The sequence below is a fragment of the Mauremys reevesii genome, linkage group 9, assembly GCF_016161935.1.
Source record: "Mauremys reevesii isolate NIE-2019 linkage group 9, ASM1616193v1, whole genome shotgun sequence".
Classification (NCBI taxonomy): domain Eukaryota; kingdom Metazoa; phylum Chordata; order Testudines; family Geoemydidae; genus Mauremys; species Mauremys reevesii.
The window spans coordinates 84,743,280-84,769,205 of record NC_052631.1 but is presented as its reverse complement, the minus strand read 5'-3'; the positions used below and the strand labels follow the sequence as shown (position 1 = coordinate 84,769,205).

Genomic DNA, 25,926 nt, shown 5'->3' with positions numbered 1-25,926 from the left:
TCTTATGGCCCTGAGGATGTCACATGGGCCACAGCTCTGTGCTGATTGGGCCGCAGGTTGAGACCCACTGCCCCACTGCAATCTTTGCATAGTCTACTAAACCCACACCAAGCATTTAATGCTGCTATACACTTACATTTCAGATAGATATTTTTTTTTAAAAAAAAACACGTCCTAGGAACAGCGCCTGCCATTTAGGTTAAAAACACCACACACCAAACACTCAGGCTGAGATTTTCAAAATCAGCTAGGGGATACGGACACCAAATAGGAACTGGGCATCCAAACCCCTTAGGTGGTTTTGAGAGTCTCAGCCCGAATGTTAGAGTAGGATGAGAAGAGAGTTTATGTTGATACTTTGTAGCATCCCATATTTTAAACAATGTGATGCAGGCTAATAAAACTAATACGGTAATATAACATCCCTTGTTCACTTCAATACCAGTCATCACGCTATGCCATTATACCACCATGTGGGTCCTAACAATTAGAAGGCCCCATACAACATAAATGCACATTCAAATAAAGTTAAGACTGCAGCAGCCTGAGACAGGATGAGAGCTACCAAATCATTATAATGTGCCAATTTTACTTCCCACGTCTGGCAGGGTTAAGAGTGGAGTGGCCAGCATACCTCTAACTCTGCCAAGGCACGAACGGGGATGCAGTGAATGGCAAAACCCCAAAATAAGGAACACAAAGAGACTATTCAGGCAGGAAACTTAAAAATGGTGTCGCCTTGAAATGAGGAACATTTGGGAGGAATGGTGGCCAATCTTAACTTGGAATTAACTTTCTGACCGTCAGATGCTAGTGCAGTAACAGATCTGTCTCTTTAAGGACCTGCAGTTAGAAGGAAACAGGAAACTAAAATGTGGAGATGGGAGCTTTCCTGACTCTGGAAACCTTCCTTGCTTGTTTATTTAAATACAATGTCAACTGGCTTAATGTGTCCTCTCCCCATATGTGACAACCAACAGACCACACTCCTAGTCATCAGCGTGGGCTGAAAATACAACATGTCCCCTGGATACACTTTAAAGAAGCCATTTAGAGAAGCTGGAAAACACTGCACAAGAAGCATTAATACCTTGAGGTAACAGGCTGCTTCGGGAATGAGAGAAGATAACCCTTTAAATGCTAACACTGCAGATGCTGCAACTCTCCTCGCTGATTTTTACTATGATCCTGTAATAAGTTACGAACGTGGGCAAAAGTAGCAAAGGTGCAATGTCTGCACTTGAATCTGGCTTACAAAATGGCCAAAAAACCTCTTCTGTCAGGAGCCAGGCACCAGTTAGCAATAAAATCACATGTAAGCACTACCCAATTGCACCCCCTTAGCAGCACTTGCTCACCAGCTAACTGAAGCCTATTTACAGCCTATTTAGTTCTGGATAGTCGTCTTGGAATCTAAGCTGGATACCAAATTTCAGACACCATTCCCTCCCTGCCCCCACAAACGATGTCATCTCTACGCAGCCGAGCGGAATTTCTGTGTATGTGTCTCTGGTTAGCAGCCATATTGTGGACAAGACCATAAAGTAATTTGCAAAAACAGTCTGGTGAACAAGTGTGGCATTCAGGCCGAATGATGTGAATCACCAAGCTTCCCCCATCTCACGTGACGGCAGCAAGGACAGATGCTTGTAAATCTTTTTCTGCTCTACCATCTATTTTTGAGTCAGCAGCTTCCAGGAGCCATTCAGATGAATACTTGTATGAAAACACAGTTATTTCATTTGATGGAACAGTCCCTTCAAAGTTTCTAAATGCTGGCAACTACGCGGGAATCCCAGCGAAAGCAGCCAAGCTCCACCTCTATTCCAGGAGTTTTAGCTGATGATGTGTGGAGGGCAAGGGGAGGAGTCATGGAAAAGCGAGACTCAGGGTAACATTCATCGGTAGGAAATATGACATTCTACTGGAAAAATACCCTGCTATGAATAGTTTCATTTACCTCTGAGCAGCCACCGTAGCTGCCGCATCCAAAGCAAACTGTCTCATCACGCTCTCCTCTAGGTACTTCTGTTCCCATTTAGTCATGTCAGCTTCCAGGGCAAGAATTCTCTCCTCCTTCTCCCGCAGGAGTTCCATAAGTGCTGTGGCGCTGTACTCCGAGGCGCTGGCAGTCTGAGATGTACCTTGACGCTGATTTTCAAAAGAACAAAATGCATCAGAAGAGATTTGGAAGAGCCTGTTTTCACATGTGGGATGAGGAGGCTGGATTAGTTATCAGCTTAATGGAGCAATCACTGGGCAGAATTCTATGGCCTGCGTTAGGCAGGTCAGCCCAGATGATCGTAATGGTCCCTTCAAGCTTTAAAATCCATAAATCACCAGTTGGGCAAATCAGCGGAGCTCCACTGAAGCCATTGAAAATATGCTGATTTACCCCAGCTAAGAGAATGTGGCCCATGAATAATTCTTTTCATGAACACTGTGACCCAATTAAAATATTAGATAATACTCCCCCCCGACACACCCACCACCACTACTCTCTCTCTATATACACACACACACACACACACCCCTTTACCCCGATATAATGCTGTCCTCGGGAGACAAAAAATCTCACCGCGTTATAGGTGAGACCGCGTTATATCAAACTTGCTTTGGCTCCCCCGTCCCTTGTTCCCTGACCACCCCTTTCAGAGACCCCCATCCCTAATCACCCCCAGAACCCCACCCCCACCCTGTCCCCAGACTGCTCCGACCTCTATCCACCACCCCTCCCCACCCCCTGACAGGCACTCACCGGCAGTGGCAGGAAGCGGAGCAGCCCAGCCCCAGCCCGCTCCACTCCGCCACCTCCCAGCCGCGGCTCTCCGCTTCCTGCTGCCGGTGAGTGCAGGGAGGTTGGGGAAAGGATGTCCCCCTGCACTCACCGGCGGCAGGAAGCGGAGTGACGCGGCCCCAGCCTGCTCCGCTTTCCTTGCCCCAGCCCCAGCTGTGTCGCTGGGGGGCGGCTGGGGAAAGGTCCTGCACTCACCTGCCTGGCGGAAAGTGGAGCACCACGGCTGGGAGCTGGCGGAGTGGAGCTGGCTGAGGCTCGGCTGCTCCGCTTCCCGCTGCCGGTGAGTGCAGGAAGGTTGGGGAAAGGACGCCCCCCACACTCACCTGCGGCGGGAAGCGGAGTGCTGCGGCTGGCGGACTGGAGCAGGCTGGGGCCGGGCTGCTCCGCTTCCGCCGCTGCTGGTGAGCGCGGGGGGAATCCCTTCCCCCGAGCGACACAGCTGGGGCCGGGGCGAGGGAAGCAGAGCCGGCTGCTCCCGGCCCTCCGCTAATCCCCAGGGCCACTCTGAGACTCCGGGGCCCCCAAAAGTGCCCTCCCACAGCTCCTGCCCCCCAGACCCTGGGAGGGGGGGAGCCCCTGACCACCCTCAAAACCCTCTGCCCCTTATCGAACCCCTCGGTCCCAGCCTGGCCTGGCACCCTTAACATGCTGCTCAGAGCAGTGTGTCAGAGCTTTACCGCCTTGTATGCGAACCCACCTTATATCAGGTCGCATTATATTGGGGTAGAGATATGTGTGTGTGTGTGTGTATATATATATTCTGGAAAGCTGTATCATGTTACTCAGATGTGGTGCCTAAAGCCCATCCACACAGCCAAAATAATAGGGGTCCCAATTCCAGATTTACACTAATGTAAGTAATGCCTCTACCTTAAATGGAGTTACACCAGAGTAAGCAAGATCTGAATCAGGCTAAAGAGTTTAACAATCATTGGTAACGTTGTTGTGCCCACACTGAGTTATGAACAAGCTATGTGGATAAAGCCCAAGCCACATCATAACCAGGTTAAACAAATGCTTTTGCCTCTATTGAGCAGATTTCCAACACAGCTCCAATCACAAGATGCAGCATGTGATATCATTCACTTATTACGAGAAGGAATATAATTAGTTAGAAAAGCAAGCTTTGTTTATAATGCAAAGATGGAGTGTGTCTGGCCCAATGGCAAAAAACCACTAGAGGCAAGGGAACTAGTATGACAATGTATGAGACCCCTTGTAATTTTTGCAAAATTAATCCCAGGTATTAGAAAAGAGGCTGAGATTAGACATTGTCACATATAAAGTGAGATCACATGCTATACTTGGGAACTGAGGGAGGAAAAGTAATTAAATTCTAAGAGGAGGTTTGGAACATAGATACATTTATTCCATTTGGCGCCAATAAGCCAAACAGAGGCATACCGGAAAATACAAAAAGATGTTTGAGATTTTCTATGCTAAAAGCTCAAAGAATAATATTAAACAGGAAAGTATTACAAGGAGATCTTTTCTTGGAGTGCAAGATCTTGTGCCCAGAAAGCTAGTTATGAAAAGCTCATTTATAAAGAGAAGGAATCAAGCAGACAATCTAATATGTGTGGCTCAGGATTCAGGATTATTTTACATTTTCTGTTTCCTTAAGAGGAACCATGGTTTAAAGCAGAAATCTTGTTACGTCCACTTACAAGTTGTTGGTTTTAAATAACATTGGAATTTGTACACTTCAAATAATTCTAAATTATGTCAATTCAATATATTTTCTATACTAGATAGGAAGAATTTTTTAGATCTAGAATAACATTTATATCTAGACCCATTACAGAATGTGTTAAATCTGGTCTTCTTTCAAGACAGTTTCATCAATAATATAACTTATTTCTTCCTTCATATATTTATGTTCAAACTTTTTTTTATTAATCCTATCATTAGAGTCAATCATATATCATATAATTTCTAGTAAAAAAATGGAAGTAGTTTACCATTTAATTTACTGTCTATTAGATCGTGGCATATGTTTCAGTCAACTGGATTTTTAATTGTAATCTGAGACAGCCCCCACTGTCCCCAAAAAACAGTTAACTGCAAACTATCATATTGTTGTAATTCTTCTCCCTCACTTTGGCATGTCTGCATTTGCATTGTTAGTCCTGCTTTATCTTGTGTTAATTAAAACAATTGTTAATTCTAGAGCAAATGTTTGTTCTAGGGTTTAAACATTTGTTCCTAGTCACATTTAACTCTATGTTGCAGTTAGGGCTGAACACAACTAGGAACAAATGTCTGAATCCTACTTACACCAGAATTTACAATCACATTAGTTAACATTTGTTAACATGAGTTCAAACAGGACTAAAAATTCAAATTCAATTCATAGTATCCCCAGAAAAAATGTTTTCCTTTCTTCCCACTGTAAAAATGGGCTTGATACAAATTGTTAGAGCATATTGTATATTAGCGGTTACAAATTTCCATCAACAGCATTTATGTTATCAGGCTTCAAAAGCCTTCCAAAGAGCGTTCTGTCTGCAGGCCAATGTTTGAGGCTGTGTGAACAGATGTGACCACCCAAAAAATTGTGTGTGTGTGTGTGTGAGAGAGAGAGAGATTAGGGGTGTCTTAAAACCTTATTACAAATTAAAATGCAAAGCAGGATTCATTAAGAGTCCAGAACAATTTCTAGATATATGCCTGCAGCCTCCCAGATGAGGAATCAGCTATTATTTTTAATTTAAAAACTTTGGGATAGATTTAAAGGTTTACTCAATTAAGTGAAACCAATACCAACCTAGCAAGGTAATGGCAACATTTTGCAAAAGAATAGTTTTGCTATAGTTCTATACAAAAGAGGGGAAAGATCATGCTCTGCTGCATGTTTTGTGCATGGTTAAACAGGAAAACCTTACAAGAAATATATTTACATGAAAAACTGCTCAGTGCATGGACTAATCCTGGTTACCTGCTGCATCCGGAGAGACTCCAGTTCTCTCTCCAGGCGAGTTCGGAGCCGGTGCTCCAACTGTTCTCGCTTCTCACAAGCTGCCTGCAGCTGAACCAATGCCTGCTGCATCTTCTCCACCTTCTCGACATAAACCTGCTTCTTTTTCAGCTGAAACAAGAGAGGACAATGATCATAATGTTAGTTCCCACCTGCTCCATGTACTTCTTTCCTCTTCTCTCATTCCCAGTCACAGGCCCTATCTAGATGCCCTCCCCATCCCATTGCCTTAGTATCGGCGCATTCACAGGCATTAACGAACATATCCTCACCACCTCCCTGTGAGGCAGGAAAGGATTATCTCCATTTTACAGATGGGGATCTGAGGCACAGAGAGGTTACGTGACTTGCCCAAAGTCGCACAGGCGGCTTATGTCAGAGCCAGAAATTACAGCTTGTCAAAAAATGCAGAAAAAGTTTTGAAAACATGGAAGTTTTTGACCAGCTCTACGAAGAATTACACCCAGAACTCCCGCGCCCCAATCCGAGGCCATAACCTTCCGAGCATGAAGAGGACCAAAAACACATTATAACTAGTTTAAGGACTCGTATTCTCTCCACACTGCAGACAGAACAGTGCTAGCAACAACTGTGTGTGGTTCTAGGCATTGTTCCTGCAGCCAGAGCGACCTAGGAAGTTCCACTCTATTCTTCTCTCTCGCTGCCTCCAAAGACTTATGCTAGCCAAACCATATTAACCTGACCTATCAAACCCATCAGGCTGGGAGACTCATTTATGAAACATTAGGGCCCCAACAGGGTTAAATCATAATTCAGACTTGTGTGATTTTGTAACCTCAGTTTGGTGCTATCTCCACAAGCAAGTCCAATCTGGATGAGGGTACTACCAGGTCACAGCAGACTCCCCCAGTATGGTAGTGTTCACAGTAATGAGATGTTAAAGACTACTTTGGGGAATCAGACTATAGTCCCATCTCCAGTATGAGATCTACCACATTTAAATACCATACTATAAACACACCTAAGGGCCGTGCTAGAATATGGTTTGGCCTTTCTCATATGGAGAGGCCCAAACCATGTGTTATCCGTGTTAAGGAACCATGGCCCAAATCTGTTCAAAGTGTTTAAACACAGTGGATACTGCAGTCCAAATGAGGCCTACAACACAGCTATAAAGAGGTTGCCAGAGGGGTAAAATACGAACACAATTATTGTTAGCTGGGTTTGGGCTTCAAGAGCTGGGCAGGACCCTAAGTTATAACAACCCACTGACTACCCCTGGGAGAATTCTGCGCCCCCTGCAGCACAGCAGAAAAATGCCCCCCCCCTCCTCCCCCACAGATTCTCTTTGTTTCCTTGCAGAACATGGTTTCTGTGGGGAAGAAAAGAGAAGCTACGCCAGTGCTCACTCACCTCTCCCCCTAGGGGGCTTTGGGCATGGGGGGGGGGGGGTCCAGATGCATAGGGGTTGGGCGGATGGGGGAACAAGTCCCTGTACAGTGACCCTTCCCCCCTCATGCACCCCTTTCCTTCTCTGCACCCAGAACCCCACACCAAGTCCCTGTGCATATAGATTCGCCCCCCTCAAATTGCACCACACAGAACCCTGGTACTCTTGAGGGAATTCTGTGCCAAACAATTAAAAATTTTAATATTCTGCAAAGTTCTGCATATTTTATTTGTTAAAATAACGCAATAGAATCAGACCATTTTCAATTATTTTAGTAATTTATTTCAAAATACTTGTCAGAAAATAATTGAAAACGGTGTGATTCTATTGTGTTATTTTGACAAATAAATATGCAGAATTTTAAAAATATTGTGCACAGAATTTTTAATTTTTGTACAGAATCTTTAATTTTTGGTGCAGAATTCCCTCAGGAGTAACTGACACAATAATGGCTGAAGGTGGTACTTCCCGGGAGAGTCAGAACCCAATTTGCAGGGAATCCTGTGTTGCAAAATTTAGATTCTCTTGAATTCGCCATGTCATCCCTTCAAAAAATTCTCATCATATGCTCCTCAGTCCCTCTGCATCAAGCCACTATAGACAGTGCTTAATTTGTAATGAAAGAGGTGCCGAGGCTCAAGCAATTTTTTTTTACTTTCGTAACTGATGTGGCAAGCCCAGAGGTGCTGGGGCTATGAACTGCCAAGCCTAGTGGTGCCGGGGCTCAGCACTGGTACAAATTAAGTACTGACTATCGAGAACCCAGTGTGAGTAATAGAGTAGGTAAGCTCCGAACAGCAACATCTTATTTTCCACCAGTCCCAAGTCTGGTATCATTTATTCCCAAACTCAGCAGACACCTAGGCCTGGTCTACACTACAATTTTAGGTCGAATTTAGCAGCGTTACCTCGATTTAACCCTGCACCCATCCACACGACAAAGCCCTTTTTTTCGACTTAAAGGGCTCTTTAAATGTGCTATGTAATGTTACCAGCAAGGTTTACCACGAAAGAGTGGTATAGACACATTGTTCTATAAAAATGTGTCTTTTTAACTACCACTCTCCCTTTTTTACCTCCACCAGCTGCATATGTTTCTCCTTCCCAGAGGCTAGCAAAGATTAGAAGGCGAAAAAAAACGCACTCAGGATGAAATGTTCTCTGAGCTCATGCTGTCCTCCCACACTGACAGAGCACAGCAGATTGCATGGAGGCAGACAATGTCAGAGTGCAGGAAAGCACAATATGAACACGAGGAGAGGTGGTGGGCTGAAGAGACTAAGTTGCGGGCTGAAGAGAGTAAGTGGCAGGCTGAAGATGATAGGTGGTGTCAGCTTGCTGACAGAAGGCAGGAGTCAATGCTCAGGCTGCTGGAGCATCAAACTCATATGCTCCAGCGTATGGTTGAGCTGCAGGTGTCTGGCTGCACGTAATCAGCGGCCAGACAATTTGCCTCAACGTCCCACCCTGCCATAAATGTCTCCCCCTTACTCTCACAGATATTGTGGAGCGCACAGCAAGCAGTAATAACAATGGTAATATTGGTTTCGCTGAGGTCTATCTGAGTCAGTAAACTGCGCCAGCGTGCTTTTAAACGTCCAAATGCACATTCTACCACCATTCTGCACTTGCTCAGCCTATAGTTGAACAGCTCCTGACTACTGTCCAGTCTGCCTGTGTATGGCTTCATGAGCCATGGCATTAAGGGGTAGGCTGGGTCCCCAAGGATTACGATAGGCATTTCAACATCCCCAATGATTATTTTCTGGTCTGGGAAGAAAGTCCCTTCCTGCAGCTTTTGAAACAGACCAGAGTTCCTGAAGATGCGAGTGTCATGTACCTTTCCTGGCCATCCCACGTTGATGTTGGTGAAATGTCCCTTGTGATCCACCAGTGCTTGCAGCACCATTGAAAAGTACCCCTTTCGGTTTATGTACTTGCTGGCTTGGTGCTCCAGTGCCAAGATAGCGGTATGGGTTCCGTCTATCGCCCCACCACAGTTAGGGAATCCCATTGCAGCAAAGCCATCCACTATGGCCTGCACATTTCCCAGAGTCACTACCCTTGATATCAGCAGCTCTTTGATTGCATTGGCTACTTGGATCACAGCAGCCCACGCAGTAGATTTGCCCACTCCAAATTGATGCCCGACTGACAGGTAGCTGTCTGGCGTTGCAAGCTTCCACAGAGCTATCGCCACTCACTTCTCAACTGTGAGGGGTGCTCTCATCTTGGTATTCTGGTGCTTCAGGGCAGGGGAAAGCAAGTCACAAAGTTCCATGAAAGTGCCCTTATGCATGTGAAAGTTTCGCAGCCACTAGGAATCATCCCAGACCTGCAACACTATGCGGTCCCACCAGTCTGTGCTTGTTTCCCAGGCCCAGAATCGGCTTTCCACGGCATGAACTTGCCCCATTAACACCACGATGTGCACACCGCCAGGGTCCGTACTTTGTGAGAAGTCTATGTCCATGTCTATGTCCTCATCACTCTCGTCACCGTGCTGCCATTGCCTCCTCGTCTGGTTTCGCTTTTGAAGGTTCTGGTTCTGCATATACTGCAGGATAATGTGCGTGGTGTTTACAGTGCTCATAATTGCCGCAGTGATCTGAGCGGGCTCCATGTTCCCAGTGCTATGGCGTCTGTGCTGAAAAAAGGCGCAAAACGATTGTCTGCCGTTGCTCTGACGGAGGGAGGGGCGACTGACGACACGGCTTACAGAGAATTAAAATCAACAAAGGGGGTGGCTTTGCATCAAGGAGAAACACAAACAACTGTCACACAGAATGGCCCCCTCAAGGATTGAACTCAAAACCCTGGGTTTAGCAGGCTGTTGATTTCACGTAGGGAGGGGGGAGCAACTGAATACAAAACAAATCTGATCTATTTCTTGTTTTGATCCACTCCATCTATCTTATACATCTTAGGCTGGCAGCAGACGGCACAGTACGACTGCTAGCCATTGTCATCTCCTGGGTGCTCGGCAGAAGATGCTGCATTACGATTGCTAGCCATTGTCATCTCCTGGGTGCTGGTCAAAAGACGGTGCAGTACAACTGGGGAATGACCTGTCTGAGTCACTCCCATGTCTGCTCAGGTGCCCCTGACCGACCTCACTGAGGTCGGCTAAAAGAGCACCCAGGAGAACGACGACGACGGCTACCAGTCATAATGCACTGTCTGCTGCCAAAAGGCAATGAGCTGCTGCTGTGTAGCAATGCAGTCCCACGTCTGCCAGCACCCAGGAGACGTACGGTGACGGTGAGCTGAGCGGGCTCCATGCTTGCCGTGGTATGGCTTCTGCACAGGTAACCCAGAAAAAAAGGCACGAAATGATTGCCTGCCATTGCTTTCACGGAGGGAGGGAGGGAGAGGGGGGCCTGATGACATGTACCCAGAACCACCTGCAACACTGTTTTTGCCCCATCAGGCATTGGGATCTCAATCCAAAATTCCATTGGGCGGCAGAGACTGTAGGAACTGTGGGATAGCCACCACAGTACAACGCTCCGGAAGTCGACGCTAGCCTTGGTACTGTGGACGCAGTCCGCTGAGTTAATGCACTTAGAGCATTTTGTGTGGGGACACACACAATCAACTGTATAAAAACGATTTCTAAAAAACCAACTTCTATAAATTCGATCTAATTTCGTAGCGTAGACATACCCCTAATCTCACAGCATGATGCAGTGCTGCTGCCCTAGAGGATTTTCCAGAGACAGGTATTTTATTATAAAGGTATGATAAACGGTGAGTAACCCAACCAAAGATTTCCCAAACAGGGCAGGTACAGTAAGTAGGTATTTTTACCTCTCAATTGCTCAAGATTTCACATTTATTTGGATCTGGAGATGCAAGAACATTTTAATGCAATTTTACATTAAACTCTTGCTATTGAAAACACTGATTTAAAAAAAATGATGATAGGAAGATAGCGCTATTCATCCAACGATCTCAAAGTGCTTTACAAAGATTAAACTAACCCTTTTAATTCCCCAGTAAGGTGGCTATTACTGTGCCCCTTCTACAGTTGAGTTAATGGAGGCTCAGAGCAGTTAAGTGACTGCCAAAGCTCATATGCAGTGCATCAGCAGCAGAGCCAAGAACAGAGCCCAGGAGTTTCTGGTTTCTAGTCCCTTGTTTTCGCACAGAGGTCCCACTTCCTGTACAAATGCAGGGTACAACATGATAAAGTGCTTGGGAAAATGCAAAAAGAGTAATTCATGCAGGAAAATTAGCAATGATCAGGATCTCTCTAACTCTCTTATGCATGAAATAAACCAAGGCTCTTGGGGCTCCCAGTGCTATCCAATGAGTTACTATAGTTCCAAAATTTTATAAAGCACAATTAAAAAAAAAAAAAAAAGCAGCTGATCACCTGCTAAAAGAAAAAACATTGACTAGTTTTATAATTAAATAAATGCGAGAATGTGTGTGGATTATGTTTTTGGCCTACAGCCAACAAATACCAAAAGCCCAGCCAAAAAAAGAATTAGGCCACAGAAATTCAACTGAAATTTTCACTTTGAAAATGCTCCCAGCAGCCGAACCTGCAGGTGAAATGTTGTAACACAGGTGATTGCCCAACATAGTAGCACTGCCTGCACATGTTTAACTAAATGTACCAAACCTAAGGTACAGGCATGGCTTGTTCAGTGGCTTTTCGTAAAGTCAGATTTATTTTTCTCTAAACAAACCCTGAGTTATCCTTTCCATGTCAAGCAACATTAGGTACATAAAAAATAAGTTTAAAAGGGGCTTTAGTACAGAAGCACTTTAACTCATCTTTGTTCAACTAAATTAAAAGAGGGGTAAATTTAACATCCCTTTGGGTACGTCTGCACTGCAAGCAAAGCACAGCGTGGGGTAAGCATACACCCATGCTAACTTTAATCTAGCTAGCATAGGTAACAATAATACAAAGTTGTGACAACTCTGGTCAGCAATGGCTACCAACCTGACTATAGAATCTAGAAATGTAGGGTTGGAAAGGACTTCAGGAAGTCATCAGGTCCAGCCCCTTGCGCTGAGGCAGGGCCAAGTACACCTAGACCATCCCTGACGGGTGTTTGTCCCTGTTCTTAAAAATCTCCAATGACAGGGATTCCCAAACCTCCCTTGGAAGCCTGTTCCTGATCTTAAATACCCTTATAGTTAGAAACTCTTTCCTACTACCTAACCTAAATCTCCCTTGCTGCAGATTAAGCCCATTACTTCTTGTCCTACCTTCAGTGAACATGGAGAATAATTGATCACAGTCCTCTTTATAAGAGCCCTTAACGTATCTGAAGACCGTTATCAGAGATGGGAAAAATACCACTTCATTGTATAACTTTGCCATATAGAATATACTGTGTGTGGATTGAGTACAATAATTGTAAGAGGTAACGTGGTATCTTGGAGATACTTCAGGGAAATCAAATTTTCTGACTTCTTCACTACTATGACGATCAGCTTGGAGGAATAAACTGTGAACCTGGATTCATCAGCTGAAGTCTTATTGCAGAAGTTTAGTTCTATTTTATCTTCTGGATGGATTTGTCCTCAATATAAAAAGGCCCAGGAATATTGCAGCCAAGCACAGAGGGATTTTATTAACATAAATCAAGAATATGAGTATGTTTTCCTAAGACTGGAATTGGAAACAGCGTTTCTTGAACACTGCCAACATGCTGCAGGCAAAATAGAAAAAAAGAAAGCAGCAAGCTGAGGCTTGTTCTTTGTTAACTGTCATGGTTCCCCCCCAACAAGAAAACAAAACTGGCTGCTCCACGCCGATGGCCATAGCAACATCTGCCAGTTGGAGAGGCGGCAGCAGTGGATGCTTGAGTCCTTCTGTAACTGGCCTCTCAGTCAACAGGTGTTCCACTTAACAGCTCTCTCTTGCTCATTTATGAAGATGTAGAGAGCAGTATCTGTCTCCTGTTCCTTCCCTTTCAGCAAGATCTGGAAACTCTGGCGACTAAGCGGCTGCAACTTTGGACCAGTAACACCTGCAAGTCAAGAAGAGCCTGCAGGGAACCACTGTACATTCAACATGCCCTTTCCCATCACCAACAGCCTGACGGTTCCAATTTCTGCTCCAAAAACTCCTGGCATCTAGACTATTTCTTAACATTTTCCCCAAGACCACCGAACTATTTAACTCCCAGATGCAAATTCTAACCGATTTGGATGCTTTGGTTGCTAGCTTCATTCTATTTCTTTGCATTATGATATGCATTTATCCAACATAAACCCATATGTTAATCTTTTTTCTTAGCATGGTATCAAATTAAGTTTAAATCCTGGGTGCTTTACTGTGATTTATTTGTAAAAAACAGATTGAGAACGATATTTTTTGAAAAACACAAACATAACAAAATGGCAGATTTTTAAATGATACTGAATGTAATTGGGTAATAAATTCATGTTCACATTACTTACAGTAACATCTTTTTGGGGCATGCTTTGACGTTGCAAAGTACTCTATCCTATTAATATTCTTACATTAATATAGCACCTTTTAAAATCAAAAGATCCCAAAAGACTTCAACTATGCCCATTCACGGCTGGGAGGCTGCCAGCTATTGCACAGCATTCCAGCACAACCATGCTGGGGGACAGAACATTTTCTACAGTATCTGGTGCAATTCTAACAGCACAGGGCTACATACATACATACACATCCTTTTAACTTCACTGCCTGGCTACTTTGCAAAGTTCGTTTCCAGATACCTAGGGTGTCGTTTTAATTCTGTCAGACACGTTAATTGTAGCAACAATGTTGAATTTAATCATTTAAAAGAGATGCTGTCATTTTTCCAGGAAAAATTCCAAAACAACACTCTCCCTTCTAAAATATTCCTCCCGAAGTCCTGCCACACAGTTTTACACAGATATCAAAGCGTGACATAATGGGTAATGGGAATAAATTGCACAACATTAAAATCAGTCAGTGAAGTGCCCCAAAAAGATTCCTTGGTCTCCTGATGAAGTAGTTAGTTCATTCTTCTTCTTTTACTGTGAAGACTGTTTCTGCAGTCAAGAGATTTCTGGTAGGTTTCAGTGCAATAAAGAGCAGCAAGACAGGGAAGGGATTCTAAGGCTACATTGTTCAAGAGAGTTCTGGCTGACCTGAGCAGTTCTTTGTTTCCAAGTTAGTCAGAAAGGTTTTATTGCTTAAAAACGACTGCACATTGAAATCCATGAACTGCAAAGCTCCCAGCAAATGGAAATAAATCCATCTCTCTAAGTACACAGGAATGAAATAATTAAACAAATACATTCACTGAGCTGTGGTGAGCAGGAACTAGCTCTTTACAGGGGAACATACTTAAAACACCCGCTTCCCAGAACAATGCAGAGAATTCCGTAGCAATTCAAACCACCAGGCTACCTGAGGTATTCTTTGCCACATGGAGCATCTGATCAGACGTGCAGAACTACTGGTCCAAAAATCAGTTATAGCAAAGAACAACATGTTCCCATCTAGATATGGGCAGCTGAATAGTATTACATTGCTCACCAAAAGAGACTGATTGGTAAAACTCCAAGAGCCAAAATAATACAGTTCATCCATTTTATTAAGCTCTTTAGAGACAAATCCTGCAATATCCTCCAGGGCTCCAGAATCCTTGTAGTTAAACTAGTGCCATTCTGTGAGGCAAGGCAGTGGGGTGCGGAAAGACAGCGGAGGTTACACCCATCCAGTGAGGAGCCCAGCTCTGCCAGGGGTTTCAGGTGGGGGAAACAAAGGCAGTCAGGGCAGAAGACCCTTCCCTATACAGGTCCTTAGCAGCAAGGGGAGCACTATGGACACAGAGGCTGCTGCAGCCTTCAGGCTGGAGTAGCCTCCATGGAGCAAATTCAGCCCAGAAAGCAATGACAGGAGAAAAGGGGGGAAATTCCTCCCCTTCCAAGAGATGTATAGCTCCAGATGAGTTACTCAGCGAGGATTTTTGGGAGAGGACATCTTGCGTAACCAGCAATGATTCAGAAACCCTCCCAGCCATTATCCTCTTTGTTTTGGATAGCACTATTGCAGCAAATTGGTAACACTTGTCAGCCTCTGCCTCCCACCCGCCACTTTTTGAGATCGTCAACGTATTTTTTTAAATCTATCTAGTGTGTTTTGATTCTATAATGGGTTTATCCTAAATCTGAATCAGTTCAGATGCAGCTGAAAATGTATTTCCCCACAGGGATTTGCTCACTATTGCCGAAACATACTAAGAAAAGAGTGCAAGCACATTTAACACGTATTTAATGTATATAACTCTCTCTCTGCTGTTGGAATATATTCCTGTAAAATTCCTGTGAACCCTCAGTTTGATTAATTCAGTTCCAGTAAGCCGCCACTGGCCTCAGCAAGAGCTCATGCTGAAGCAATTTGGTAATACTATCCTCTTACTAGGGAGCAGGGTTTGCTGCATGGGAAGGTCATAATATTGTCTCTCCATTTGTTTGGGTTAAAGCCTCAAAGCCACCTCTGGAAAATTACTAACAGGCAGAAACAGAGTTGGAAATGCAGCAGTAAAAAAGCCATTTCTGCATCATTACAGAACGACGGGTCATTAAAGACATGCATACACTACTTAAGGGGGAAAAAATGTAAAAGCACCTTCCTCTCCTCCCATTGCCATACACAGATGCATGAACAATGTTTGCAAATAAAATATTTCCTTTAAAAGTGATTGTTATGAATGACATCTCGGATACAGCATATAAGATACAGTAGACACCATTAAGAAGTCAACATTTCAACATCTGCCTACAGATAAACCTCATAGTGTAACCAGAAATATCACATTATTCCCCTACACTGTAGATAAACCAGAAAAAAATGCACTACCTTAGCTCTGGTAGCTGGTTTATGTTCACATTTTATGGCTGTAATGTCTTATGTCTTCTAGAAGCTTCCTTTGCAAAGAATCCTGTGGCACCTTATAGACTAACAGACGTTTTGCAGCATGAGCTTTCATGGGTGAATACCCACTTCATCAGATGCAAGCCAACGAAGTGGGTATTCACCCATGAAAGCTCATGCTGCAAAACGTCTGTTAGTCTATAAGGTGCCACAGGATTCTTTGCTGCTTCTACAGAACCAGACTAACACGGCTACCCCTCTGATACTTTGCAAAGAATATTTCCTTCAAAATTTCTTTCCAGGGTTTTTCCCCCATGTGCTTTATACATGTGGGAGGAGGTCGTTTTCCTTTACATTGTGAGCTGCACGTGTGATATCTATTAATCTGTACTTTTAGTGGCAATTGCTTTACTTTGAGACTGTGGTACCTGGAACGCTTGGGCGGCACCGAAAGGATGAAAGGGATACTCAGATAAAGTTGCATTTTGGGGAAAATGTAGCAGCCTGGTTGAAGTTTGGCCCTCCATCAAGACGATGTTAAGAGTCGATTGGCTTAAGGAGAAATTGAGTTTAAAAATCGTCTTTTTAAAATAAGACTTCTAAAAGGAGTGCTGATGACCCTTTCCTCCATTATCACCAGCTGTGGCTGGGTACTGCACTAGGCACCCATGATAAATTCCTTTGCCATACGGAAAGCCTGGTACTCAGAGTCAATGGGTCTGGTCAGTATGGCCAGTTCTGTAGATTCTGCAACTCCATTAACATTAACTTAGCCAGATTAGTATGTGCTACCTACAGGCACAGTGTCTTGCCCACTGTAGACTCTTAAAACCTGTTAGTTAGCATGTAACCCAACACATGCTAATATTGCAATTTTAAATCCTAGTCCAGACAAGACCTGTATTGGAACAAATCCTAGACCCCTAGCATCTTCCTGCATGCTGTACACCAAAACTACTCAAACCGTTGCAATGCAATTGAGGACAGAATGGCAATCCATGCTCCAAAACTACTGGCTCCTACAACAGGGGCTGAAGAAAAGTCTGCATTAGTTGCCAGGAGTATTAAGTCCATAGTACACAATTAACCAGTTGGGATTGCAAGATATTTTACAGCCAGCATGTATTTTAGTTCTGGTATATAGAATTCATGTAAACTATGTTTTAGTTATATAGACAATCAGGGTTTTTAACTGAGGAGAAAAAGGCTAAATATTGCCCTAGAAATGGATTTGGTATGACATTGTCATCACTCAACTGCTACTGTGAAGCTGTGGCACTTAGTAATGAGGCCTAAAGTAGAAGGGAGACGGAAACGGACTAGACATGTATTACCTACTTTATATAAAAATGTTGCCCCTACATATGCAGCATACATGAAGCCAACCCATGCGAACGCTAAAATACTTGCACTTCAATAGCACCTTTTAACTCAAAGAGCTTTAAACCACTCAAGCCCACAACACTTCTATGAGATGGGTAAGTACTACACCAGTGGTTCTCAGACTTTTGTACTGGGGACCCCTTTCACACAGCAAGCCTCTGAGTGCGACCCCCTCCCTTATAAATTAAAAACACTTTATAATATAATTAACACCATTATAAATGCTGGAGGCAAACCAGGTTTGGGGTGTAGGCTGACAGCTTGCGACCCCCATGTAATAACCTCATGACCCCCAGTTTGAGAACCCCTGTACTACACCCTACTTTGCTCAGATGAGAAATCGATGCAATGGGGGAAATTTAAGTACTTGGCCCAAGGTCACACAAAGTCAGTGGCACAGCCAGTAGCAGAACCCAGGAGTCCAGGCGCCTGCTCCAATTGCCAGACCAAATTGTCTCCCTGTCTGACCTACACTGTGCATTCCTGACATGCTAGAAAAAATAATACAGCATAGCAATGGTTAACAATTCCCTCAGCAGCCTCTCGGATACTCATTCAAGCAAAGGAAAGAACTAGACTAAGAGGCATATGCCAGCTATTCTGCAGCCAGCCCATTCTTCTTTACATTCAACATCTCAAAAAAGCCAGCAATTTTTCCCATGATCCCAGAGGCAGCCACCAAAATAGCTGTCCTCTTGATCAGCCTGAGCCAACATGAGGAAGAAGATTCATTGGCCTGGATTGTTGGCATTAGCGCCAGCCATTTCCTTAACTACATTAAGTAAATTTTCTCCTTAATGAGACTGCCATGGCCACAGGAAAACACAGAGGTTCTTTGATTGGGAGTTTAACAAGTGGTTACTAATTTACACCTACAGCCTAAATAAGACACATTTTGCTGCAAACTATAAGCCAGGTTTCCAAAGAGCTCAGCTCCCATTCAGGCACCTCAATGAAGAGGACAGAATTTCAAGTGTTCTGCACCCAGCAGCTCCCACTGAGAACCAGCAGGAGCTGAACTCATCTCAAAACTTGCCCTGGTGAGTCAATTGGTCTTCTCTTACCATGGATTGCTAAGCAGGAGTCCCCACTGAAATCAATGAGGTATGATATGAGGCAAAAACAGCATGATGTGGTCCTAATACAACAAGATTTCTCCCAGATACATTCTTGAGTAGTAACATTTTATTTTTAAATGCACATAGTCCTTACCTACCAATGAGTAGTTATAAACACCTAAGATAAAAACACCGAAAGATGGGGTTCTGTTTTTTCTCCTCGGGTTACTGATCTTGTTATATACATGCCCCTGGCCTACTGCATGTTGAGAAACATAAGTGCAGGGCTTCTAGTCAGGCCTGCATCTCATACACAGCAGTGCAGAGCTACTGCTGGCTCAGCTGTTGGTGAGCATCAGGAGGTAAAGCCGCAGTTCACATTACAGCTTCAAGCTGCTACTCAGCTCCTCCCTCAAGATCTTACCAAGGCCCCCTGGCAAAGGGAGGACAACAAAACCCTCATTATTTCTGAAGTGGAAAAAAACATATGGATGATAAACACCACCTGAAATCATTTTTAAAGCACAGATAAACAGTTAAGGGCAAACATTATATGATACACACAGACATATACTGGGTACCTGTAGACATATTTGCTTTGAGTTCCCTTCAAGTATCCATGATCATGCCCCTACTATTGCCCAGAAATAAACCAACCTCATCTAATTTTAATTTCAATTGCACCTTATATTTTACACTTTTATTTAAAGAAACATTTAATCTATTAACAGTGTAGGAAAATACTCTGTGAGCATCCCTTTCTCCTACTCGAGCAGGGGAATGCCACAATGTTTGGAGAACTCCAAGGAGGCTGCTTTCTCAGTATTACTAGTACTTATATAACCCTTTCACCTGCCACCAAGACCTCAGAATACAGAATATTAATTAGGACTCAGAACATTCCGATGAGGTAGGCAAGAAGTTTTATCCCCAGGTTTTAGAAGAGGAATATACAGGCTCAGAAAGTTAGGTGACTTGCCGAAGTCTGTGAGTCAGTAACAGAACTGAGAAAAGAATCTCTTCATCCTGATTACAAATCAAATCTTTAAGTTCAGCGGCACATCATTTCTAGCTCTGATATAAACTAGAATAAATTCTGTTTTTTAAAAGGATCTGCTAGATATCAAACAGGATGAGAATCTGCTGAGTAGGAAGTCAAAGAGGAAGAAAAAAAACCCAACCACACAATACAGGATGCAACAACTGAAATACACATATATACATATAGCATCCCTCAGGCCTTGAACCAGGGCCACTGCCAAGTGTTAACATAACTAACTCCACCCTCTTCTGCAGCACTAATTTGGAAATTCCTGACAATTATGGGGACTGCCTATTCGGGTAAAGCACGCAGGAATCAAAGAAATCATTGACAAATTGTTCAGATATCTTGGTCACTGGATACCACTAAATCATAGCCTGACATTTAGAGTCCTTTTCAAATTGTTACTCTGAGCACTGAACTGTTTCCTGTGCCTTCTTTTGGAAACTTACCGAAAGAGCAGATCAAGGATTTGAGAAGCCCTCACAGTTTAGTGCCAATGAGGCAACAAATCCTTCACGATCTTATATATTTTAATGAAAAGTGATTTGGGAGACCTGGAAAGACTGGTCATTTTTTCTCCATTCTCCCCATGCCTCCATTAATGACTGCAACCCTGATAGTTAATTTCTGCTCACTCGCTGAGAAGTGTCCGTATTTATCTGCAACAGGAAAGGTGGCACTTCCTGCGGGCCCTAGATTCAAGTAACGGCTGGATAAGAACCACCACAATCATACACTATAGTGCATTTGACCTAAGAACAGGGATCATTAAGTATAGCCCATGTTTTATTTAAAAACATAAGTCTACTGGCAGAATATTGATAAGACCGCAGCATACCACAAATCTCTTACTAGTACAAGATGGACTTTTAGAAATACAACATGTGGATGTTTATATATTACTAATCTGCAGGAATTCAGATGCTACAGTGATGGAAGCAGTGTCAGAATCTAAATAGGAGCTCAAACCTGCCAGGACTATACACATGCTTAAAGTTAAGCACGTGCTGAAGTGCTTTGCTGGATCAGGGCCAAAGCGATCGAGTCCTAGAATAGCCGGCGTCATAAAACTGCATCACCTCTTATTTTAAAAGCCTACACCTGACAACTCTTTACTCTCCTGAGCATACACAAGGCCCAGTTCAGCCTAGGCATAAACTGCTGCAGCTCTTCTGAAGTCAATGGAGTTGTGTCAGCTGCAACCAGGGCTGAATTTGCCTCCTGGTCTTCAACAACCTCTCAGTCCTCCAGCTTCAGAAAGTCCCCACCCCGTCTCAGGCCCACTTCCTCTGGTATCTTGAGGAGCAAAGCCAAGTCTCCCACACAGCTGTGCCCAGCACTATATCTGGAGCAGCTCAAATATTCTGCAGCATTAGTGTGACATTGTGCTGGTGAAAGATGCTAAAGGTCAACAGGTGAACTCTGCTTACCTCCAGAACAGGCAGCAGCAGGGCCAGCTCCCCGCACACAGGCACTTCAACCCTAACGTGCAAGAACCCCTCGTGTGTTCAGAGGGGAGTTCATAATCCATATCCACTCAATCCTTAACCTCTCTAATTCGGTGTAAAGCTGACGTTCCATTTCTCCAAATGACTCCTCATCCATCTCTCTCTCTGCCCTCTTCTCCTCCCACAACTCTAGAATTTGCCAAAGTCTTTCCCCAGACATCCCACTGTGATTGCTTCAACTACTTGCATCTTCCTACCTTCTGTCTCAGACATGTCAATCCTCTCCTCTGAGAAGAGCCTGAAAACCCTCCCATTCCACTGCAACAACCACATAGCACGTGCATGGCTCCTGTTTATATTGTACTTTAGTCTGTAGTTCCTTTTGGCTGGCACACACACAAATGATAAGGGGATGTACACCGACCAAGCAGCACTGTATAAATGGGATTGTAACAGTCTGCCAATACTGCCATTTGCCAATCATCATGGGGGGTTTTAATAACACGGGCGTGTTTCCACTGGGAAACAGAATGTCGATTCTTTGCTTATTAAAAAAAAAATTGTTAATTCAAATTATGCTTTAAAAACTGTTTGCCTTTATTAACTCCTCTTCAACTCCACCCAGTGCAATATGAGTAAGGAATACAAAGTGATCAGCGTAGCTCTGTACCAGAACACCACCATAGAGTTAGTGGACAACGGGGTGAGCGGAGTTTATTCACTATTAGTTAAAAGCCCATCCTGACCTGAGTTCCCCCAAAATTCTGGGGGTGTTTGGATTTGAGGTTTCAGTTCAAGCCCATCTTTATCATCATTTAAAACAGGAGGAAAATGAAATGTTGCTGCTCAAAGGATGAAAGCCCTTAAAGGAAATACGGGCTTATGACTTATATACACTCTGTTTTTGCACCAATTTAATTAACCGACACAAGCTGAACAGATACAAACAGCTTTAAAGATGGCAGATTTCCTACCTAGTTTGTAAAAGGCAAATCACTGACACATTCACTTTTGTTAACAAGTACCTGGAGCTACTCCAATTTCTCTCTACCACTGACCTTACCTCTTCCTCCAGTTTCACCACCTTGGCCTGAGCATTGTTTAAGGCCTGATCACGGATCTCAATGTGCCTTCGCTGATCCTCATTGTTGGAGCGTGCAGCAGCTAGTTCTATCTCCAGTTTCTCCTTCTCCCTCTGCGTTTCTTTATCTATAGAAATAACGTGGGAAATGTAAAATGGATGGAGCTTTCCTTGACAGACTTCCAGGAGTGGGGCATTGCCCTAAATTCTACCAGTGATCAAGAAGGAGGGGGTCTTTGCTGACAGCTGCTTGCTCTCCAAAGACGGCAAAGGGCAGACATCTGTCTACATACAGAGGGACAGAAATAATGGATTGCCGAGAAAAATATGTTAAATTAGGTCGTTGATCTTACCCTGATTAGATAGACGGCTAAGAGGACGGAGCACCTTTTATGTCTAGCTCATTGGTTTAAAATCAGAAAACAAGCTAACCTGGTAACATCACTGCTTGCTGGCTGGGTGATGGCAGGGGTGCAAAGGGGAGCTGTCCGGCTTAGGGCCAGAATGTAACCTTTGCTTTTGTGACTCCCTGTTCTGTGATGAGCACATTTTAAAATTAATCTGTAAATACAGAAATATAAATAAATACCATGGCAGCTCACTGACCTCATTTCAGTTCCTGAAGGGCAAGTGTCTTCACTACTGAAGCCCCACCCCAGCAGCCCCCTTTTGCTGGCATTTTCAGAGGGGCCAGGAAATGAATGAGCAATGAATGCTCATCTCTTCTCTGTCGCCCTTAAAAGTGACACCCCTGGTGGGGACTGGGGCACGTTGGCCTGCACTGTCACTGGTCCAATTGTACCCGTGCTTTGGTTACATAAGGAATTCACCCTGTAAGGCATCACCTGGCACCATTTGCCAGCACTGTATGCACCTGCCAGTTGTTTACATTGGATGAAGAACTGATGCTTGATGCAGGAATTACCGGGTGAGGTTCTGAAGCCTGTGTTGCACAGGAGGTCAGACTAGAAGATCATAATGGTCCTTTCTGGCCTTAAAATCTATTAAATTGTTTGGCTTTCATATTTACCATTGCTATTTGATGGTGTCTCATCTCTTGATGCAGGGATTAGTTGGCTCAGATAACGCTGCTAGCGATGAGGCACACAGACGGCAAGCTTGGACTTCAGGTTTTTAAATCTTTTCCGGAAGCAGATTCACTTGGGCTATTGGTATAATTTTTACACGTTTGCTTCCTCTGCCCTCTAAAGTGTTTGTTTCAGTCCTGACTGTATTTCCCTTCGCAGTCAATTCTAACCTCAGCAGGTCCAATTCATACTGTGAGAACCCAAGCCAAGCTACTGGTGTCTCAGCTGGACAATGGGTGGTGTCCAGATGTGCACACCCCCACAAATGCCAGAAGCAAATGCACACACTGTCATCCTACCATGGAAACAGCCTAGTCAAGACAAGATCGACTGGAATCTACTCCATGCTCACTGACTGCTCCAGTTAGGTTGCCATCCGTCAAGAGCTGAACTTCACGAATGCCTCAGAATCCGTGCAGTTACACTGCACGTTCATTCACAGAAGTAGTAAACAGGACAAAATCAGGGCCAGGGGAAATATAATGCAAGCGTGTAAAGCAACCCTATAAATGAGCAAAGCAAGAGTGCTGAGCGGACATGCTTTCTGCAGAGTCACTGAAGTCCTCAGCAGAAGCCAATAACTTGCACCGGTAACATTAATTCAACTTCAGAATGCACCCCTGCAGCAATCTGCATTCGGCACTGAGGACACCAGAGAAACTGCATTCCAAAAACTAACGTCCCAGGCAAAGGAATGAGGACAAGCAGTGGAAGTTTTTGAAAAACAGATGCCAGCCCTTAGCTGTCAGTATAGACAGTGTGTGGTGTACACCAGCGTATAAATATATCTACAGGTGCAGAGCGGTTCCCATTCTTCCACCAGAAAAGAGCCAAGTGTGGGGTGTTAGCAGCATAGAGCAGCTACAAACTCCCTTCTGTGAGGGGACCAGAGCAGCCCAAAAAAAGGTTGCTGTGGCAGGGAGGGAGCACGGCCAGGGCAGCCAAGAAGAAGCATGCCAATGCAGCACATTCCCCGTGGGCGCAGCCTCTAAAGTGAGGCTGTTATGGAGCCCCGATTGCAACCTTAAGCTGGCTTCTGCAGGCAGAAACAAGTGGGACAATAGGTGGCAGCAACACCACCTGCCCTTCCATAGGTAATTCTTTCCTACAGCCCAAGGATTGCACCAGCCGGTACTGCAGGTTTAAATCACAGCCTGGAGGATTGTAACCTACATATTCACACATACAGGGCCCAATTCTGCTCCCAAAGTCAATGGCAGTTTTGCTGCTGACTTCAGTGAGAACAGGATCCAGCCTGTACAATTTATGCAGACCAGACATCTCACATGAGCTACACCTCTATATATCAAGCAATAAAACACAGCATTTCTCTCCTCTTGTACTTTTATCTCAACATCTATTAATCTAGTTTAGTTTGTTTTTTAAACTGATCTCACAACTAAGTAGACTTCCCAATACCATCTTCAGGGATTTACATGGACAGCTAAGCCCTGTGACTTCAAAGCCGCATACTCACAACATGAACGGCTAAGTGAACAGAGGTAGACTGAGGACAGCACAAGGGAGGGATTTCAACTCTGCAAAGAAGGAGAAGCAGAGTGTATTGCACCACAGCAAATCCTCTTTATTTTGCAATTTTATCTCTCTCTCTCTTTTTTTTTAAAACGCATTATATAACACAACTGGAAAGAAGCAAGCATTGTCAGAAGGGTGGAGTGCACCATGGAATTAGGAGGAAAGTTGACTCACTGCCATAAGCCTCAAGATATTTCAGTACGGGGAAAGGCAAAATTTCACACCTGCAATTTTGGTTTGCCCTGTGATGGATCCACTGCTCTGGACATAAGTCATGACCCTTGGGTATCGCTGCCCAGCCCAGCCCAGCAGAATAAAGGCAGAGCTCCTCCTTTTTATTCTTTTAGACTGAAAGTTCTCCCTGCCAGCATCTTTGCTAAACTGATCATGCCAATGACCAACTGTCTGGGAAATAGCTGGGGGATCCACAGCCCTGGATCTCAACTTAGCTCCTCGTCTGCCCTCACCTCCTTCCAAGCCCTTGCCCATGTGAGGTATCAGAATTCCACCCTTTGCATGGAAGCACACTGACGTTAAGGACCCTCACCACCCAGTTGATAGGATTTACCCTATAAGCAGGTTGCTTTGTGTATGTAGGTTAGCAGATGTATTTTATGTACTGACAGAAGGAGAAACCTGAATTCAACAACTTCTTGCACTGGTAGTTTCAGAGACTCTCTAATGTGCCCTACATCACACTAATATCTGAGTGCATGACAAGACAGACTGATATGGAGTACATGACACCGCCTGAGTGGAGGATTTTTCCCAGCCTGAATGGCACATTTTTCCTAGACCACAGTAAACCACTGACTCACTTTGTGCAAAGAGCTGAGAGATGGTTTTCCGATTGTCCTCAGATCCCTCAAATTCCTTCTCAGCAAGCTGCTTGTTGGCTGTCTCCATACGCTCTGCAGAATTTTTTTTTGAAGAGGAGAAACAACAAGAGAATGAAAAACTTTCAGAAATGCTCTTAGAATCACTAAGTGAGTTGCAGCTACTCTGGACATGTGTAAAAACAAGTTCTATGCAAAGGACTCCTGGTTCTAAACAATCTGAAACAAAAGGCTGGATCAGAAACTGAAGGGGCAGTTGCTTTTGCAACACGTACAGATGCTGATGAAATATTTCTATCTACAATACTCTTGGGGAATATTTTAGAGAATTCAATGGGGGATGAAGCTAACAGAATTCTATAGAAATTACTCTAAAAATCTATGCTGCACTGCAGTGTTGTTGTAGCTGTGTTGGTCC

At 44.0% G+C, this 25,926-nt stretch overlaps 1 protein-coding gene across 5 annotated transcripts in view; it reads right to left on the bottom strand.

The window, feature by feature from the left end:
• The window catches only part of AMOT (angiomotin), an 86,418-nt gene that overhangs the window by 3,312 nt on the left and 57,180 nt on the right, over positions 1–25,926 (bottom strand). For all 5 annotated transcript variants that reach the window (XM_039488758.1, XM_039488759.1, XM_039488757.1 and 2 more), the window contains 4 exons: positions 25,491–25,583; positions 22,031–22,176; positions 5,736–5,885; positions 1,961–2,151 (listed from right to left, as the gene is read on the bottom strand). In XM_039488758.1, coding sequence (XP_039344692.1) covers positions 1,961–2,151; positions 5,736–5,885; positions 22,031–22,176; positions 25,491–25,583 — 580 coding nt within the window. The remainder of the gene's footprint in view (positions 1–1,960; positions 2,152–5,735; positions 5,886–22,030; positions 22,177–25,490; positions 25,584–25,926) is intronic.